This window comes from Pipistrellus kuhlii, unplaced genomic scaffold (genome assembly GCF_014108245.1).
Source record: "Pipistrellus kuhlii isolate mPipKuh1 unplaced genomic scaffold, mPipKuh1.p scaffold_m20_p_11, whole genome shotgun sequence".
Taxonomy (NCBI): Eukaryota; Metazoa; Chordata; class Mammalia; order Chiroptera; family Vespertilionidae; genus Pipistrellus; species Pipistrellus kuhlii.
The window spans coordinates 45,554,325-45,574,412 of NW_023425416.1; the positions used below are offsets into that span (position 1 = coordinate 45,554,325).

At 45.9% G+C, this 20,088-nt stretch overlaps 1 protein-coding gene across 1 annotated transcript; it reads right to left on the minus strand.

Moving 5' to 3' along the window:
• Positions 1–3,728: 3,728 nt before the first annotated feature.
• On the minus strand, positions 3,729–15,026 carry CX3CR1 (C-X3-C motif chemokine receptor 1). The gene is made up of 2 exons (XM_036431920.2): positions 14,925–15,026; positions 3,729–4,835 (listed from the first exon to the last, which is right to left on the minus strand). The coding sequence occupies exon 2, from the start codon at positions 4,824–4,826 to the stop codon at positions 3,756–3,758; it is 1,071 nt and encodes a 356-aa protein (XP_036287813.1). The 5' UTR covers positions 4,827–4,835; positions 14,925–15,026; the 3' UTR covers positions 3,729–3,755.
• Positions 15,027–20,088: the final 5,062 nt, after the last annotated feature.

The window sequence follows — 20,088 nt, forward strand, 5'->3', positions numbered from 1 at the left end:
CTGGCAAGGGTAGGGGCAGTGGCAGGAGCCTCTCCCACCTGCAATGGAGATGGGAGATAAGGAGTGAGAAGTCCTGAATTGTGAGAGGTATTTTCTATGACTGACCATCTCTTTTATAATCTGAAGAAAGATATAAAGAATATAAAATAAACACAATGAAAACTGAACAATCTTACCTACTATTCAAAGAAATGCGAGAACATTTATTATTGTTTCTAACTAAATAAATGAGGAACTATGGTGTAAGAGTGATTTTCCTGCCAAGTCTGTTTTGTGGTTTCTAGAGCTGTCTTGGGCATTTGTGGAAGAACTCTGGCTGTTACCTAACAACATGCCTCAAAAAACAGACATGGAAACATAGCTCCGCATATCTTTGAGAAAATGGCTTGACCTTCCTATAAATAGAGGGAGTCTTGAAAAGAAGCCAGATATTTTTTAATTTGCTAGGACCTATTTCTCTCACTTGTTCTCAGATTATACTACCTTTGGGTAGACCAAAATGTGGTTGTTCACTCAGCAGTTAAGCCAACAGTATTACAAGTCATGATGAAATTGAAGTGGTCCCATAGGCCAGGAAAGTGGGGAATGGATGGAGAAGGAAATTAGCTTATGAGTTGGGACAGATTGCCTGAATTTCAGGGCATAATGGGACACCATCTGGAGGCCAAGTGGTTTTCAAAGTGGACCTCTCAGAGCTGGGTTTCCATGGTCCCAGGTGTAGTTGTCAGTCTGTTGGGCCAGATGTGAATTTTCTCCCTGGGTTCTCAGGGCATCCCCTTCCTGCCAACATCATCTACCTGCAGACCTCCTTTTTGAGGAATTTTCATTGCCTACCTATGATCGCTGCTCTTTTTTTTCCAGAGACATAATTGACACACTGCAATGTATAAGTTTAAGGTATACAATATAGTGAAAATATATATATTTTATATATATATATATATATATATATATATATATATATATATATATATATATAACAAAATGATCACCACAATAAGGTTAGTTAACACATCCATCACTTCACATAGTTATAATTTTGGGGAGTGGAAGGTGGGGTGAGAACTTTTAAAATCTATTCTCTTAACAACTTTCAAATACACAATATAAGTTAAAATTTAATTAAAAGTTTCATGAATCAACAGCTGGAATGAGGATCATGTAATAATGGGGCAACTTGTGAACACCTGAGAACAGTTCCCTTCGCTGGTTGAGCCAACACTCCAGAAGGTTCCCACCACCCACTCTGCTCCCAATGCCTTTTCTCTTAAGGGCCCCATGCTCTCACTCATGTCCTTTGCATATGCCACTCACTTGCCTTAGAATGCCATCCCCTCCTTTTTGCTTGGAGAAACCCTTACCCTTACACATTCAGTCACAAGTCCCTGCCCTTGTGTTACCAATTAGTGCAAGTTATACTTATTTGTTCAGTTCTCTGTTCTGTGCTTCAATGGTAAGCACTGCTTAAGCATTGAGGGCAGAGGCTGGGTCTGATGCATCTTTGGAACAACTCTGGATCTGAGCTCACATATTGCATAGAAAATATGCTTAATAAAGGTTTTGTGATGTTCTTTCATATGTTATGTGTCAGTAGCTAAAAATTGCCATGCCCTTTGACCCAGTTATCCCCCGTCATGGGAATTTATCCAAAGGAAATAATTGAGGAGGAGAAAGGAAATCACAGGTTTGTATTTGGTAAATATTGGAAACAAGTGAGATGCTTATCAACAAAGCAATGGGGAGTAAATTACAGTACATGATCTTGATTTCAGTACAAGTACAATGATTCATCCTCTCATTGATTAAACATACTGACTGCCAAAGAGGTACCAGAAATACAGCAATGAGTCAGACGCCTTTAATGAGGATACATCTTGGCATTCTAAAATGGTCATCACAAAACCATGGAGGAACAGAAAGTGATATGTGCCCTCATGTTAAGAGAAGAAAAGCAGATTACAAAACCATCTGTACATTATGATTTCAACGAGGGTATGAACAAGATCTGGATGGGCAAATGAGAATACTGCATGGTCGGATTACAGATGGCATTTTCTTTAGCATCACTATAGCTGTTTTTCAAGCTTTAAAGTTTTAGATCATCCCAAATGTCAGCTGAAAAAAAGAAAGCCACTCCTGTGGCCCTGGCTCTTCGGGTTGGCAGTGGCTGTGAATGATGGGGTTATCTCCAGGTGGGCAGGGTTTGCCACAAGATGATTGGAAGAGAATGTTCAAGGCAGTCTGGAGGGCTGGGTCAGGGCAGGTTATTGATCCGTACATCCAGGAGCATTCACAGAATGTCACTCTAGGAACCAGCCTTTTCTGTGTCTGGGCTAGAGCATGCAGCGGACCTGCAGGCACCTCCAGGCTCTGCCAACACCATTACTTAAACACGATGCCAAGTGGGGAGCAAGTTGTGGTCTGGGAACCAGTCCAGTGTTGGGACCCGCAACAGTTGGTGGCTAGTTCTTCATACTGGAAACAAAGCTACCAATGTGAAAAGTGCCATTATCTTCATTCTACAGATGAGGAATCTGAAGCTCAGTTGTCCTAGGCCCCCCAATGGGCAAGTGATAGAGAGTAGGGATTGAAAACCACTTACCGTTTGGGCCAGGGTTCTTTCTATTCCCCTTGGGCCCAGAAGCACTTGGAGAAACATGAAGCCAATGGAAGAAATCTTGATGCCAGGGTGGGTGGACGCCTTTAAAAAGGGGAGGCAATAGGGAATCTCTTGGAGGGTCACAGAGGCCAAGCATTTGAGTTTGGACTTGAGGCAATTGGCAATGGGGAACCTTTGTAGGTTTGGGGAAATGAGAGAAGGGGTTTATTAAAGAGGAGGCTAGTGTGTGTACTGGTTGGTGTGACTGGAGGCCAGACACATGGTAAAATTTGTGGGTAGATCTGGTTCTGTCTGATCAAAGCAGCACCCACCTGTCCAGCTTCTTGGGAATACATCTCCATGAACTGCTAGCCATGAGATTGGAAGGGAAATTGCTGTATTATCTATCCCATGAATACCACCAACTGATGGGCATCTGATACAAACTTGACCAATCAGAGCCTTTCCCTGGGAATTTTGACCTAGAGACCAGAGAGGGAGGAATGGATCTCAGTTCCTTTCTGATGACAAAGCTGTGCTATGTGAGTCTGGGAGCTCAGTCACCACTCAAAGATTTGAGAATCAGAGAGAGGAAATTCTAGCTTGATTCAAACCCCGGTCCCCATGCACTCTGAGGGCTCAGCCACCCCCTTGTCAGTGCCACAGTGTGAACAATACTTACCACCTTCTTGTTACCTAAGCTAGTTTGAGTCAAACTTTTGTCATTTGTAAACAAAAAAGTTCTGACTTTTGCAGTAAGAGACATGCCTATCCTTCATCATTCACGTTTTGAGAACAAATCTCAAAAAACACCTTAGGGCTGTGGTCGGCAAACTGTGGCTCGCTGGCACCTTGAGTGTGGCTCTTCCACAAAATACCATGGCTTAGGCAAATCTATTTTGAAGAAGTGGCATTAGAAGAAGTTTAAGTTAAAAAAAAATTTGGCTCTCAAAAGAAATTTCAATCATTGTACTGTTGATATTTGGCTCTGTTGACTAATGACTTTGCCAACCACTGCCTTAGGGATTTTGTCGGGGAGCCACTGGGACCATCATTTCTTGCACATAAGAAACAAACAAAAAAATTTATCCTCATTTTTCAGAGTCAGACTCAGGAGCTACAGGCTCTCTGGAGGGCCAGGGTTTTGGGGATCTCTTCAGAGATTCATGGATGCATCTCCATCGCTGGTGTAGTGAGTCACGTTGCTGCTCAGAACACTTTCCCTCCTGCTCCTTTGTGATTCAGAAGAGGGGAAACTTGCATGCACCGATCTGCCACACAGGACAGCCAGGCATTTCCTATGCAGGTGGGAAAGGTATCTTCTGAATTTCTCTCCAGCGAATGCATAGATAAGGGGATTGAGACAACAGTGGATAAATGCAATTGTCTCAGTCACATTGAGCGCCAATTTCAGATCCCGCTTTGTGTCACATTTGGGAAAGAAGTTGTAAAAATTGAGTGTCTCTAAGAAAATCATAATGTGGTAGGGTGTCCAGAAGAGGAAAAACATGATGACCACCAGAAATACCAGTTTAATGGCTTTAGCTTTCTTGTTGTTCCTGCAGAAAAACAGTGTCTGCATGATTCTGAAGTAGCAGTAACTCATAATGAGCAGAGGGAGCAGGAAGCCAAAAATGTTTGTTTCCATGTTGCGGAGCACAGGCCAGATGTCCTGCAGGACCTCAGGGTAGTCCCCGAAGCACTGGTTTTCCGTAAGCTTTGTGAACATGAACTGGGGTGCTGCCACCAAGATGGCTGCTGCCCAGACTCCGAGGCTGATGGTGACGCCATGCTGCACTGTCCGGTTGTTCATGGAGTTAGCGGCCAGGACAATGGCCAGGTACCTATCGATGCTGATGATGGTGATGAAGAATATGCCTCCAAAAAAGCCAATGAAGAAGAAGGCAGTAGTGAGTTTGCACGTTGCATTGTTAAAGCCTTGTTCCCTTATCAGATAATGAATCCAGAAAGGCAAGGTGGCTACAAAAAGCAGATCGGACAAGGCCAGGTTCAGGAGATAAATGTCGGTGATACTCTTGGGCTTCTGACTATGGGTGAGTGCAAACACCACCAGCAAATTTCCCACCAGGCCAAAGGCAAAGACAAGGGAGTATACTATGGGCAGGAAGGTAGCTCCAAAGGCCACAATATCCCCTATATGACAGGCTTCCGCACTCTCATCATACTGAAAGTCTTCTGAAATTGATTCAGGGAAGGAGGTAGGCATGGTGACGGTCTGGATCAAAAAGGAAAACAAGGAACAGCATGAGTTCTCAGAGTGACAAGGTCAGAATTCTGTCTGTCCCCATACATAGCCTGACCAGAAAAAAAAAAAATATTGGTTGGTGCCTAAGCAATACATTTCTCAACGTCAGACCTGCCATCTCGTTGTCCCCAAGGCTGTCTCTGTGGAGGCTGTAACTGATTCCTTTCACATTAAAGGAAGTCAGTTCTCTAAGAGTGATTGGCCCAAGGCTACTCAGTCAGTGGGTCAGCTGGCATTTGGATCTAAGTTTTTTGGAGCACAAGACAAACCTTTTTTTCTTTTTCTTTTTAAAAATATTTTTATGTTTTATTTTTAGAGAGAAAGTAAGGGAGGATAGAGAAATAGAAACATCGATGAGAGAGAAGCATCATCAATTGGCTGGCTACCTCCTACATGCCCCTTACTGGAGATGGAGTGTGGTGGAACCAGTCATGTGCCCTGACTCGGTATTGAACAATGGCTTGGTTCATAGGTCAATGCTCAACCACTGAGCAACACCAGCCAAGCCAAACCTTTAAAAATATGTATTTTTAAAAGTTTCTCCAAAAGTAGCTAGCTTTATCAGTGTGTGGATGGGGGAGATAAGGCAATTGGCAGGGAAATGAGGGGGTGGGATGGTATAGGGATGTAGTCATAATTTACACTTATAGTCCCAACTTCCTAAAGCAATTCTCTGCCCCCTTCACTTATTCCCCCCTCCTCCACCCTCTGGACCATAATGTCCCCTTCAGGAAGCTGAGACTGCAGAAAGAGTCTCAGACACCATCCAGAGCCCTGAGCAGACACACACCCAACAGCCCTCATCTTTGTTTTTGGGAGCCAGGTTTTTCCTTTTCCTCTCAGAACCAACAAGTCCTTCCTTCCCTTAAGAGATAAGATAGAGTCAAAACTGGTTTGGCTCAGTGGATGGAGTGTCGGCCTGCGGACTGAAGGGTCCCAGGTTCGATTCCAGTCAAGGGCATGTGCCTTGGTTGTGGGCGCATCTCCAGTGGGGCGTGTGCAGGAGGCAGCTGATCCATGATTCTCTCTCATCGATGTTTCTGGCTCTCTATCCCTCTCTCCTCCTCTCTGTAAAAAAATCAATAAAATATATTTTAAAAAAGAGAGAGATAAGATAGATTCACATGCTCTATGGTGACTGCCTTGTCTTGGTTTGCCCAGGACTTTTCCAGTTTTTTATTTTTTAATATATTTTATTGATTTTGTACAGAGAGGAAGGGAGAGAGATACAGAGTTAGAAACATCAATGAGAATCATCGATCAGCTGCCTCTTGCACACCCCCTACTGGGGATATGCCTGCAACCAAGGTACATGCCCTTGACTGGAATCGAACCCGGGACCCTTCAGTCCCCAAGCTGACTCTCTATCCATTGAGCCAAACCAGTCCCGGCAGGACTTTTCCAGTTTTAGCACTGAAAGCCTCCTCTGTCAGAAATCCCTCACTTCTGAGCAAACCCACAAGGTAGGTCATCCAACCGCTCCTAGAGAAGAGGAGGTGTCACCATAAAAGTGCTGCTTGTCCACTATGGGGGCCTATGCTCAGCTTGCTGCACTGGGCCTGGATGGCTAATTAACTTGATAATTACCAGCCCCACACTTGACTTTGCCCTAGCTTTCCCTACTCTTCTTACTTCCTGTTTCCTCCTGAACAAACGTAGAAAGAAAAGATCCTTCTGAGCAGGTTGGGAAGTCATACTTCTCCCATGTTGTCCCTCTCCTCCTCCCCCTCCCAGCCAGGACTCACTCCTCACTCTCCAGAGGCCATAAGAAGAACCCTTATGCCTGGTCCCTGAGGCCTCCTGCTTTTGTTTGTGATATTACAGATAGGTACCTCAGAAACCTCAACCATATTTGGGGCACACCTCCTGGTTGTCATTGCCTCCCTCTCCACCACAACTAAAAGCAAAGCTCACACTTCTTTAACCAAGGGAGTTTCCACACCCCACTGCTTCCTTTTCGTGATGGTTTCACTAAGATGATGTTTCTGCCAGGGTGGAGACCCACCTGGCCAGGGCTTTGGTGCTCCCTCCAAGCCTCTGCCTTGTGTCCAGGCCCATCTCTGCATCTGACCCAGACTCTGGCAGAACTAAGTAGGCCAAGACTCTGGCCTGGGCTGTCTCAGGCTGGGATGGAGTTCTCACCCCTAGAAAAAGCCTATACTTGCTTTGCTTTAGGCTGCAGTGCCTTTACTCAGAAAAGAACCTCTGGGTGTGACCTTAATCAATAACATTTAAGTTGAACCATATAAAATGGCTAATATGCAACCATGTTAGAACCACACAAATGTCAGTTTCAAATGGCGCAAGCTGATAGGGGAAGACAGAGGTGTTGCTACTTGGTGATGGTGGCTTGATGAAAACCCATATCTTTCCAGACATGCAAATAGCAGGGCAAATAGTCAAACCCTTGGGGTCCTAATTAAGGATTCAGGGGTGAGGTACCCTCTCCCTCCCTTTCCCTGCAGTGAAAGGAGCTGGCATGCTGACCTTGAGAGGAGGCCAACATCAATATAAATCATTTTGCAACTTTTCAAGTGCCTGTGCTCAATCCTGCAGCCCAGGAACTTCAAGCTTTGGTTTGATTTTGCCAAATCTGCATGAGGTGGGTTTGATGTCCACTCTTGGCACCATGCCTTACACACGGGGCCTTCCTACAAATGTCTGGGTAAGTGTCCCTGGGTCATTGAGGAGGAAGAGAAGAGAGATGGGCAGGAAGGGTGAGGGCTGCAGATGGGCTCTCCCAAGACTGCATCCCATATCCTGCCCTCTCTGGCCCAGTGACCTTGGATGAACTTGGAACCTCTGGGCCTCATATTCCTCACCTGCAAGACTGGGGTTCATTCTCATGCCTGCCCACAGTGCTGTTTTGAAGCAAGCACCTGGCACCGTGTGTAGCATACAGCAGGCACTTAATAAATGTGTGAGGAAGCAGAAGCACTTTGGACAAACCTTTGGAGTCACCCAGGCTGTCTGTGGACTCATGTTTCACTCCCATCCTAGGTGTTATGAAAATTTGGTCTATAAAGGTTGTTTTATATCCCCCCCCCCCAAAAAAAAAAAATGTTTCCTTTCCAGATTTTTTTTTAAGTGGAGAAGAGGGGAGAGAAGAGGGAGGAAGTCAAGCTTTACTGAGCTTTTATTAAGCTTTCAGGCTCATTTCTAAATAATCCACATCATTATCTATTTAGTCCTCTCTGCAATACTGAAGGGAAAGTCCTATGTTTAATGAATGGCTCCAGGCATATTCTTGATTAGAGGAAGGGGACCGCTGGGAGAAGAGTGTGGAGAAGGTAGAAATGGTTAGAAATAAACAACTGACTTCCAGGCTACGTGGCAGGGAGGTCCAAATCCAGCCCCTGCCCTTGCTGGGTGCCCTAGTTCAAGGCCGTCACACACACAGTGATACTTTTTCTAATTGGCATTGAGATGCCAAATACATCAGGGGCAGTCCTGGTTGGAGAAGCTCAACATCCATTCTACAAACACATATGAAGTCCTACAGGCTCTGGGCTCTGCATGGCAGGGGGCACAGTCTCAGGCCTGAAGGGGCTTGTCATCTCAACAGCGAAGAGACCACAAAGGCAAAGACTTTGATAAAAACAGAATTCAGTAGTGTGGCAACTTATCCTCAAGATGGAACACGATTTAAGATATGATCCGGGAGGGATGATTGTGCCTGACTGTTGGCCTCATTGCTTATTGCAAGTAAAATGGCTGATCAGGGGGATCAGTCTGGCTTGGGACCACTACCTGCCGTCCAGAGAGTCCACTCCGGAAAGAGGATTCAGCTCCCTGGTGGCTCAGCACTACCAGCAAAGACCCCAGAATTGTCCCAGCCTCCCAGGGCTCTGCCTCAGCACTTGCACAGTGCTATGCACATAGTAGGTACTCACTCATCGAGTCCCCTGCTATGAACAATTGTGCATCATGATACAGAGAAAGGAACAGAGAAACAAAGCTTTCAACGAGCTCCTCGTTGCCTAATATAATAATACTGGCATGTTGTACATGCTCAATTAATGGTACCATAAAGAATTATTTCACTTTATGGGCACATAGATGCACTCAGAGAGGTGAGCGACTTATTCGAGGCCACACAGCTGGCATGTGGGAAGGCTGAAGTTTGAGCTCAGATGTGGCCAGACTCAGTGTTTTTCCCAACTTTGCATACAGCCCTTTCCCCAACCCAAGACTAGGGGTTCCTAAGAGAAGAACAGTGGGTGCTCTCTTCAGCTCTGTTGACTACTGTTCAACAACAAAAAAGAGATCTGGCACAGAGCCAATGTATAGGAATATTTATAGAAGAATCAATATTGTATCCTAGACCTTCATTCTAGAGCTCCATGTGAATAATGGTGACAGCAGGCCTTTCATTGCCTTGTTCCCAGAGGTGTCACAGTGTACACAGTGATCTTGGGCCACGGGTCCTTGAACTCCAGGAGCTTAGTGGCCTATATTGTGTTGATAAACGAATGAATGAGTGGGTGAATAAATGAGTGAGTGAGTGAGTGAGTGAGTGAGTAAATGAATGAATGAAAGGCCTAGAGAAGTGAAAGAAGAGATACATCAGCCTTCCAAGGCAGAGCCTCAGTAGAGAAGCACAGACCCACCCTCCAGAAAACTTAGAAAATACGGCCCTCATCTCAACACATTTAATGCATGGCTTTTGAACATGTCTGATCTTGGGACAGACACCAGAATGATCAATTTCAGTTCTTTCCTCTGTGAAAATGTCAAGGCCCAGCTGCTGTCTCAACTGTTTGACTCCAGGATGGCCCAGGTTTTTACTTGGTTGGGAAGAGGATTTGAAGTCTGTCTTAGCATTCGAGCCAGTTCAAACCCAGCCTTGTTAAACATCACTGGAGAATGTGAAGGTACCATATACATCAGAAATCTGACGGCAGGTAGGGCTTCTCCATCACTAAATTATTCCTTTGAAGCTAATAGCTTAATCAAGGGATCTTTTTAGGAAGGGTGGGCCCAAGCTGGGTGGACCTTTTCTTTCTGGGTCCAGGATTGGGAAATGACACAGAAGATAGGGCCTCCTGGCAGCAAATGGGGGTAGGACCAATCCTTGGGGGTGGTCTTCAGAGGATGTCAAGGAGCTATCAAGAGCTTCTACTTAGGCTGAACACTGGCTTTCCTGGCCCCTGAGGACTCTAGTATTCAATGAGGTAAGTAAACTTTTGCAGTGTCTACTCAGCTAGGTTTATACAGACCGTGCTGCAAGCAGAGAGGTGCACACCAAGTTCATGCAGACACTGTCAACCAAGGCTGCTCTGCACAGCCTAGGGCAGAAGCCAGCAGCAATACCCTCTAGGCTCTTCTCAGGGGTCCTCCGTTCTCTTCCCTTATGTCAAGGTTTGATTAAAAGGTGTTGAGCTGAGAGAGTTTGAACTGAACTAGAAGCTGAGTTTTGAATGCGTGTGGATTTCAGACCCCTGTAGAAATGAATTTTGAAGAGCCTAATTTAAAGAGAAAAAAAATGCACCCTCTTACTCCCCACCCAGTTTGTTCTACTTCCTCTGGTCCACTTCCTTTTCTCAAGCTCACTCTTTAAAAAAAAAAAAATCATCATTACCCACCGTTTCCAATCAGCTTCCCTTTCCTATACTTCCTCCCTTATTAGTGGCCCAAATCTATTTTCTTCTTCTATCCAATGTCCTTTTCAGGTTGTAAACAGAAAGAGGCTTCATCCCCTCTTTCCTTTGGTTTCAAGTCCTGCTCACTTCTTTTACTTGTTTTTTAACCTCCTTGGTCTCTGTTTATGGCTTTCTAAGCCCTTGAGTGACGACTGGGTTTGAGTTGCAGTCTAATGTCTAAAACAATATTGTGAAGTTTAATTTTTTTCATGTCAGAATATTTAAAAAGTTATGGGAAGCCCAAGAATTGTCTTAATGCCTGGGAGGGTCTTCCAGCTAGACAACGATAAAGATGGGAATGAAAAAAAAAAAAAAGATGGGAATGAAGGGTACAAAGGGATTTGGAGCCAAAGGTACTGAGGATCTGAGCATGGGGAGCTCTCCTGGGTCAAAGGCTAGGTAGAGAGGATATACTAGAAACAGAAGGACATAAGGACCAACTATAATTAAAGAAACAGAAACAAAAATTTAAATTAAGATCCAGAGAATCTTAATTAAAGTACAGTGAAATTTTTAAAAGTAAAGGGGTTTTAATAAAATATTACTGCCTATATTCACTATGCTGGACTTTACATCCCCGGGATTATTTTGTAGCTGCCAATTTGTACTTCTTAATCCCTTTAAAATTCACCTTTTGCACCCAGCTCCTCATCAACAGGGAGAAGTGTCATATTTTTAATTGTTATTTGTGCTTACACTATCATATAGTAAAGATACTTAATAAACATTGACTTAATTAATAATTAATTAATAAACAATTCCACCTCTTTCTCAACTATTTTCTAAATTCATGAAGCACTTCTTTTCAATATTTTAGTTTCCTTTGGCAGAGGTAGTAGATAAATACCTTAAGGTACTTTGAAGAAAAGAGAGGGAAGGCGTGTCAAACCCAGAACAAGGCAGGCTCTGCAAGAGGTGGCTCACCCAGCACAGGGCCCTCACCTCAGGCACTGTTTCCTCCTGTTGCTGTCTTTGCCTTGGGCTCTGTGCTTGACCCCATATAAAAGTAGGTTGAAGTAGACTCACCACAGGAGTAGAGACCCACTCATCTTGCACAGGGGACAGGGTGCAAGTGGTAAAATGTGTCCAATCCAAGGCCCTTCCATCTGTCCCTCTTCTACCTCCTCAGCCTTAGCTCTCCCTGCATTCTAAGAGGTGTATGTGTGTGTAGGGTTAGATGAGGCTGGCTTATCTTTAAAGCATTCAGGGAAGTTTGGTTTAGTCCAAGTATAGGGCTCCAACAGGATGCAGAGAGAGCCAAGACCAAGTAGGCAGAAGAGTCTCAAATTCCATGCTAAGAAACTATAAGGACAAATTATAAATGACTTTGAAATAGCATCCCCACCCCCACCCTCCAAATATTGCTGATGTCCTTCCTAGCACCCCCACCCCCCCAGGGCCACCTTCGCCTTCCCCATTGGTTGATCTAATTTACTACTAAGTTGTAACCAGCTGAGAGCAGTACTGTGATTTTTGCTCCTGGAAATAGAAATTGTGTCAGTGAGTTGCAGGCGATAACTGCCTTACAGATAAGGACCGGTTTTGCGTTTATCTGTAAATTCATATCAGGATTTCTGGAAGTATTTCATCCATGCTGTTGCTGAAACTGTGATCTGTCCTCATTGCTCTGCAGGATGCCATTGTTAGAGTGCTCCACTCTTGTCATCATAGTACTGTCAGTGCAATGCTACCATCAACATTTATCTATATGTATCTATTGTACATCTCCTTCAACATAGGTACATTTTAAAAATACAGACCAAAAAGGCAGACTACTGCATAAATTCACATACATAAAGGGGAAGGGGCAGCCAAATGTCCCAGATCTCAGTGATAATCCATATTGTTTAGGGAAGCACATCTGGGTGGTAAACGTATGAGCACAAGCAAGGAAATAAAGACCATAAAAGGCAGGATGGCAGTGACTTCTGGGACGGTGGGCATTGGGGTCAGGAAGAGACAGAGGGAGGCTGCTGGTCTGCTGGCCCAGTTATTCCCACTGCCTGGAGATCAATTCGTAATAATCCGTTAATCTACACACTGTTCTTTGAGTGTTTCGTAATAAACAGGTTTAAGGAAAAAGGCCAAAAAGGGTGTGGGAAGATATTTAAAGAGATGTACTATGGGTTTTCTTCCTTCTGAGACTCAAAATACAAAACAGCTGCAGGTTGGCCACACCCAACGATGAAGTGGTTGAATTGCCCACTGTGTCTAGAGAGCCACGAGGACTCCAGCTCTTTGGTGTCCAGCACGTTCTGAGCCTCCACGGTGGGCAGGCGGGATCAGGATCGGGCTGGAAGCCTCAGGCTTTCTCTGGGCGCTCCCGGGCAGACTCAGGATCCCTGAATGTGCTGTTGGGAATCAGAGCAAGTCCTTGGAAAGGTCAGTGAAGACCTGGCCTGTGTCCCCTGGCTCCTAGCTGTGACCTGCTATGGGACAGTATATGTTCCCCTCTCGGTCCAGCTCAGCCACTGCAGGTGCTGGTTCTGAACATCATCAAGGGGGCAACGTTTGAACCTGATGGAAATGGGCAGCTGAAGACTCCATTCCAGGTCAGAGGCTGGGCTGGAGAGGCGTCAGTCGAATATTTCAGGAAGTCTGTTTTTTGAGGTCAACGTCTCTGACACTGCTGCCCTTCCAAAGCCCAGTCAGGGTGGGTTGGGGAATTCAGGGGTGGTGGGAGTTAGTGTGGGAATGGGGAAGGGAAAGGAAGGTAGTCCTATATGGGGTCAGCGCTGGCTTGTCCCTTCCTCTCCTGTCCCTCACAACCTCATCTGAAAGTAGCCAGTGATCTTGAAGTACAAACTTTCTGAGCCTCATTTTCCCATAATGACAACATATATTGTTTCTTGAGCAACAAATAAGGGCCAGGAAGCGTGGTCAGAACTTTATATACTATACCTCAATCCTCACTGATACTCAACATGGACCCATAACCTGGCTTTAATGATTATAAACTCATCACTAATTATCAACTCACGGCCCATCTTTATTTTGAAAGCAGGATTTGAGGCTTAGCAAGGTCAAATACAGAGCCAGGGCTTTATCCTAAAGCCAAGCTGTCTTACCGCTGCCCTCCCCCCCCCCCCCCCCGGCCCCCATCTGTGACATGGAGAGAATGACAGTTAAGCGGAGGTGGGATGGGGGGAATGGCTGGCATGTGGCTGACACACAGTAGGGGCTCCCTTCCCAAGGGCATGAGAAAGCATCAGGTCGGCCTGAGAGCTAGGGGAAATCTAGCTGTGCCCACTCATAATTTCTTTATGAAGACCGCGTTTTTCAATGACGCAAACCTTGTGAACATGAGTGTTCTCACAATGATTATGACAGTGTATAGCAATATTGTGCCAGCAATTTATTAATTAAAACTGTCTTCATGATAAATGCAATAGGTACTCTTTATAAAAATGTGGCTGCACAAAAAAGCATGGAAATAAGTACAACCAATGGACACAAAACTCTAGGGAGGGAGGGTATGTATGGGAGGGTGGGGCAATGGTAAAATATGTACACAGATAATAATTTAATTTTAAAAAAGCATGGAAATAAAAGGGAATAAGGGAGGGAGGGCATGTATGGGAGGTGGGAGAGGCAATGGTAAAGTATGTACACAGATAATAATTTAATAAAAAAATAAAAATAAAATAAAAATAATAAATAAATAAATAAAAGGGAATAAAACACACAAACTATCTACAAGTTAACTTCCCAGATTCAACCACAACTAGCTTTTAGCATCTTAAGTCCAATCTTTAAGCATATTTTATATTTGTCTATTCATGTTAAGTATATTTACATTTATACTTAAAATGTAGTTGCTATTTTTATTATAAAATTTCACTTTTATTATAAAATTTTCAAACATACATAAAAGTAGAAAGAATCCCATGTACTCTTCACTCAAACAGTGAGCACCTATGGTCAATATTTAATCTATTCCCCACTTCATGCCCTGCTGTATTGTTTAAAAATAAATTCAGACATCATAGCATTTCACTCATACACAGTTAAGTGTGAATCTCTAAAAGAATAAAGATTCCTTTAAAAAAAAAACACAACTTTTAACACTATTTCTCACCTTAAAATTTTAACAATAATTCTATAGTATCATTCAGGTGAACTTTTAAATGATGCTTTTTTTTTTTTTTTTTAAGTTAATGGCAAATCATGGAGCATTTCTCTAGGCCCTCACTAATGCTTCTGATCATATTCTAGCACAAATATATCATAAGTGATCTAATCAGTCACTGCTCCCTACTCCTCAAGCCCTTCAGACAGTTAGGCTAGAACATCCTCAGATTAGTGGTCATCCTTGTTGGCATGTGAAGAAAACCAGCATCATTACCCCACTTTGACCTGTGACCACAGCGTCCTGCCCCATGTGCCCACGGGTGCTGCTCGAGCCCTCTGCACCTACCTGGGCTGTGCTTGGGAAGGGAACCTCTGAACGTGTCAATCAGCCTCCCTGTCCCACGTAGACTCTGTCAGAGACCATTTCCCTTTTCCTCCCTCTGAGGGCATCTTTATTTGCAAAGTTAGCCAATAGTGTCTGGTTTCCTGTGAGGTGGGCTATCTTTAAATACTGCTGCAAGCAGGCTCAGAAGCTCCAGGCTGGAGGCCAGTTGACAACAAAATGATTAGAATTCACAGATGAAGAGCCTCCTAGAGCGGACCAAGATGGGGCTGGCAGGAGTGATGATTTGGGGGCTGTGTTTTTTTACCCAAACATTAGTGGAGTGCAATTCTCTTTAATGGCACACTTTTAGGCAAGCTGAGAAAAACCCACAAAACATCATCTTTTCTGCCCATGAAAGGGAGCCCATTATATTCACTGGACAGCACTGGGTGCAGAGTAAATGAGCTACAGGTGGCGGAGGAGGCTTATTAGAAACACAGCACCTCACCTTAGACCTACTGAATTCGATTCTGAAATTCTTCAGAGATTGGTAAAAGCATTGAGTTTGAGAAGCGCTGGCACAGAAAGCACCTAGTGAGTGCCTGGCATCTGGTACCTGCTTAATAATTATGTTTTTCTGCACCTCCTTCCTTCAAGTCACGTAGTGGACGACTCTCTACCCTTCTGTCAAGTTATCCCAAGTTACACACATGATAAAGCAAACTGGCCAGGCTCCTTTCAGCATTATCTCACTGCTCCAGCTGGATAGGGCGCCCAGCTGGGGCCCGACTCCTCCAGGGCACACTCCTGCCCCCTGCCCCCTGACCCAGCCAGCTTGTTCAGAGGACAGCCCAGATCTCAAGCACGAGGACCCCACTGCCTTCCCATCACGTTCTTATCTGCCTGGCTCATGCTCAAAGCCAACACTATTTCTGATCTAGCCAGGGTCTGGCCTTGGGAGACACTCAGTACATGTTGATTAAATGTCATGATTCCTCCAAAGCCTTCTCTGGCTCCTCCCTGCCACCTCACAGCCTGCACCCCAGCACCTCCTTAGCTCTGGTTGCTGTGGCTTCCTGAGGTCAGGGTATACTGTGTGCTCTCCACTGTGCCTGCTCCTCAGTCCTGCGGGCTGGGACTGCAGTGCCACAGACTCTGACCTGTCGGCATTGGGAGAAGCCCACCATTGGTTTCCTCTCTTTGTCTGTCATTGGTCTCAAGGTTAGGCCCCTTTTCCCTGCCTTCAGCCCAACCCCTACTTCCCTGACTGCTTCTTTCTGGGATCTGGCCAAGACTTTCTCTCCTCTTGTCATACACTCTCCCTGGACAATATCTACTCTGTGTCAGTGACCGTCTGTGATCTAACTCACCTGTCTCTGTGTCCAATGGTGCCTGTGTGAACCCTGAGGTTCATCCATGTCCTTCACACCTTCATTTACCCCATTGACCGTTCTCTACCTCAAAGCCAGAGAGCTCTTTCTAGAACCCAAACTGTTGACTTAGCCCTCCAAGGGCTCTGCTCACTAAAGTTCAAGTCCCTGGCTTGTGAGCATGGCCTTGGTGAGATCCAGCCCCTTGGAGCTCCCCACTCTCTCTAAGCACCCCCAGCTCCTCCTGCAAGCATTTCCCAGCCTACCTCATTGGGCTAGCGGGGCTGGGGTTCCATTTTGTTATCCTTGGAAGCTTGGGAAGGGAACCCCTGAATGTGCCCATCAGCCACCCTGTTCCACGTAGACTCTGTCAAAGAGCATTTCCCTTTTCTTCCCTCTGAGGGCAAACAAGGCTGGCAGAGGGCAGGACTTGATGACTCCCGCCCAGCCCACAGCCTATTTGTGAGGTTCCCTTTTTCTCTCAAAACCCACAGTGTGACACGGAGGCCCAGATGGACACCTACACATGAAGAAGACTGAAGGGTGAGAGAGGAACTCCGGGCTTGGGGAACGTGGCATTTTATAACAAGCAGAGAACAAGCCGGGTCTTTGGCACTGAGGGAGACACGGCCTAAGAGACTGCAAACTCCAGCCTAAGAAACAGCTAAGGAAGAGTGGCTGGGCCTTTGCTTTCACGGCACACTCGGTCAGATAGGAGAGTCTCAGCGGCCTTCCCACTCCCACCACACTTCCTCAGGCCTCATTAAAAAAAAGGATCCCTGGCTCTGCTCTAGGGACCTTTTCTAACCCTACGCTCCCCCCCCCCTCCCCCCTAGCCCCAGCCCTCTCACTCTGGGTGCTGCCCAGTCTTCATTCCTCATTTCCCCAGCCCCTCTGGCCTCACCCTTTGTCTGAGCTGTTCCTTAGGAAGGGAAGCAGAATTATGCCACCTCCAAAATGTGCCACTGCATCAAATTAATGATTTTGAGCTGTAGGTGCTTAAAAAACAGCAAATACAGGGAGAGGTCTTCTCTAAACTACTGTCTGCCTGAAGGCATTTCCTCCAAAAGGAACTCATTGTCATAAATCCCCTCCCAGGGAGTTTCACCAACCATGAAGATTGCCTCTTGTTACAGGAGACATCAGAAATACACCACACCCAGTCAACCCTTCCAACTATTCTTCTAAGGGCCCATTCAGCTTCCCTAAAAATCTTCTACTCTCCCGCAGCCCTTTCCCCATTATGCTGGTATTTAAGCCTGAATTCTAAACCCTTCCCTGGGCATCTCCCATATAAATATGAGATCTCAATGTTAATAACCTGTTTTTCTCTTTTATGAGAGTTCTTGGTCTTATCCAAGAACTAAGAAGAGAGAAAATGATTTTTTCTCTCCTACAGTTTCTGGTGATTCCGGTGGAACCTCTGAGACACCTTGCTCGCTCAGAACCTGCAGATGGAATCCCGGGAAAACTGGTAAGAGTCAGTGAAGGGGAACAATTGTTTTTCCTCCCTTACACTTGTTTATGAATACTTTACCATCCTCAGTTTCTCTTGCCATTGAAACAGTAACTGCCAATGATGACCTGATTTCTCTTGGGTAGTGGGATGAAGATGTGTTAGGCTGGTTTCGAGGTTAAAGCCATTGTGGACAGGCTGTGAGGATGGTGGGACCAGCCTGGCAGTGATGGGCACAGACCTACAAAGCAGGTGAAGACTTGGTTTGGGTAAAGCTTTGTGAGAGTGACACGGCAAAAAGATGACTATGCCTTGAATGCCAGGCTAAGATATTCCTACTCTATGCTACAGAGCTTTGGGGATGACCACAGCAAACTTTTAGGCAGCAAGACAGTGTGCTAGGCAATGTTCTAAGTTCTCAATGCACATGAACTCATGTAACCTGATGACCCCAGGCCTGCACCCTCTCCAATCTGGGACTCCTCTGGGGATGTCTGACTGCCTCTTGCAATCCGGGACTGCTGGCTCCTAACCACTCACCTGCCTGCCTGCCTGATCACCCTTAACCCCTCTGCCTGCCTGCCTAATAGCCCCAACCACCTCTGCCTGCCTGATTGCCCCTAACTGCTACCCTGCTGGCCTGACTGCCCCTGAACGCCTCTGCCTGGCCCCACTCCCGGGACCCGGGATGCCCTCCTTCTAGCTGGCTGCAGGCACCAAGGACCTGGGCCAGCTTCGCCCAGGCTGGCTGCAGCCACAGGGGACCGTGGACAGGCAGTTTCGCTCGAGAGCACAGGACAGGCACCTTGTCCCTCTCCCAGGTCATAGGCGCTGGCACCCTGGACCACAGGGCTGGCAGCTTGTCCCTCTCCTGGGCCACAGCCTGGCCCCCCATTCCTCTCTCGAGAGCTCATTTGTGCCTGGCTGGTCCCCATTCATCTCTCCCCAGTGTTGAGTGTCTTGAGCTGTTAGTGCATGAGGATATAGTGACCATTTGCATATTAGCTCTTCATTATAAAGGATGTTCTCTTATGCTAGTAGTTTGAGTCTTGGCTCTGAATTCTTTCCTAGCCAGAGCTCAAGTATTGAGGTTGCTGAACCCAATTCCAGTCTGGCCCCACCAGTCTAACACCTGGTGCCTTTTCTGGGGCCCACAACACAAGGACTTAAATAGAAGCCCAAGCTGAGACTGCTGGGAAGTGCGGAGGCTAGCCCACAGGCAGCAACTGAAGGCCCAGAGGTATATTTCTGCTGCAGGGGGTTCCCCTTGAGAAATCTGGGGTCTAAACCCCAAGCTGGATTCCTTAGCCCAGAGCACCAGAACTGGGAAAGGTTTCCGAATATCTGGCTGTGAAAAGGATAGGTGGAGAGATGACTAGAAACAAAGGTAACCTCTTAAAGACCGAATACAAATCATTGCATCTGCAGCCACTCACCTTGGGCTCCAGAAGAGGGAGAGCAGAGCAGCTGCTGTGTGAGGTCTAGAGCTGTGTGAGGAGAGTCTGCAGTTGGTGGTTCTGGGGAGAGAGCTGAGAGGTCAGCAGCTGGGATCCCATGCTGAGTCATTACCCCATATCGCAGAAACCATCTTTCTCACGCGGATCTTTCCCATCCAGCCTGGGGGGACGCAATAGCCACCCCCACCGGAATACCTGGGGAGCTTATGCCCTTCTGAGGACGTATAGCTAGAGGCTGACTACGTGACTGAAACCACTAGAGAGCCTGTAGGCAGAGGCGGATCTTTGCCTGACCTATTCTTGGACTGAGGGCTAGAAAAAGCAGACCTTGGTGCCCAGCTTGGTCTTTTCCATATACACCCAGGACCACAAGATGTGGATCGCTGATAGCTCCAAACAAGTTGCTCAGGGCTTGGCACAGACAGCATCTGACATTGGCTTGCACCCAGTCCCTCCAAAGAATCCCAGAACCAATACACCCAGTGGCCAGCTTTAGTCAACAACAGAGCAGGACCCAATAAGCTTCACAGGTAGCATATCCACAGGGAGATATTGGCAGGCACCAAACCTTGCTGAGGTGAAGTCTGCTTCGTGTGTTTTGTGTGATCAGCACCTACATGGAAGCCTGCGTGCTGTGTTTGGGGTTGAGCCTCACTATCAGTCAGCCTGAGGCTCCAGCAATCAAAACTCAATTACAAAAAACAAAAACAAAAACAAAAAAACTCAATTACAACAGAGAAGTCCACACAATGCACATGGGGACATTCTTAGAGTACCTCGGTCTGGTGATCAAAGAAACTGCGCCACTGGGCCCCACCACTACCTAAGGCCACCCTACCAAAACTGGGAGGCAACTATATAAAAAGAAATAAAAGGCATCCAAATAGGAGAGAAGAAATAAA

Bases quoted from the DNA above. Each gene is read 5' to 3' on its own strand.
- CX3CR1 (XM_036431920.2), bottom strand. From the start codon at position 4,826: ATGCCTACCTCCTTCCCTGAATCAATTTCAGAAGACTTTCAGTATGAT.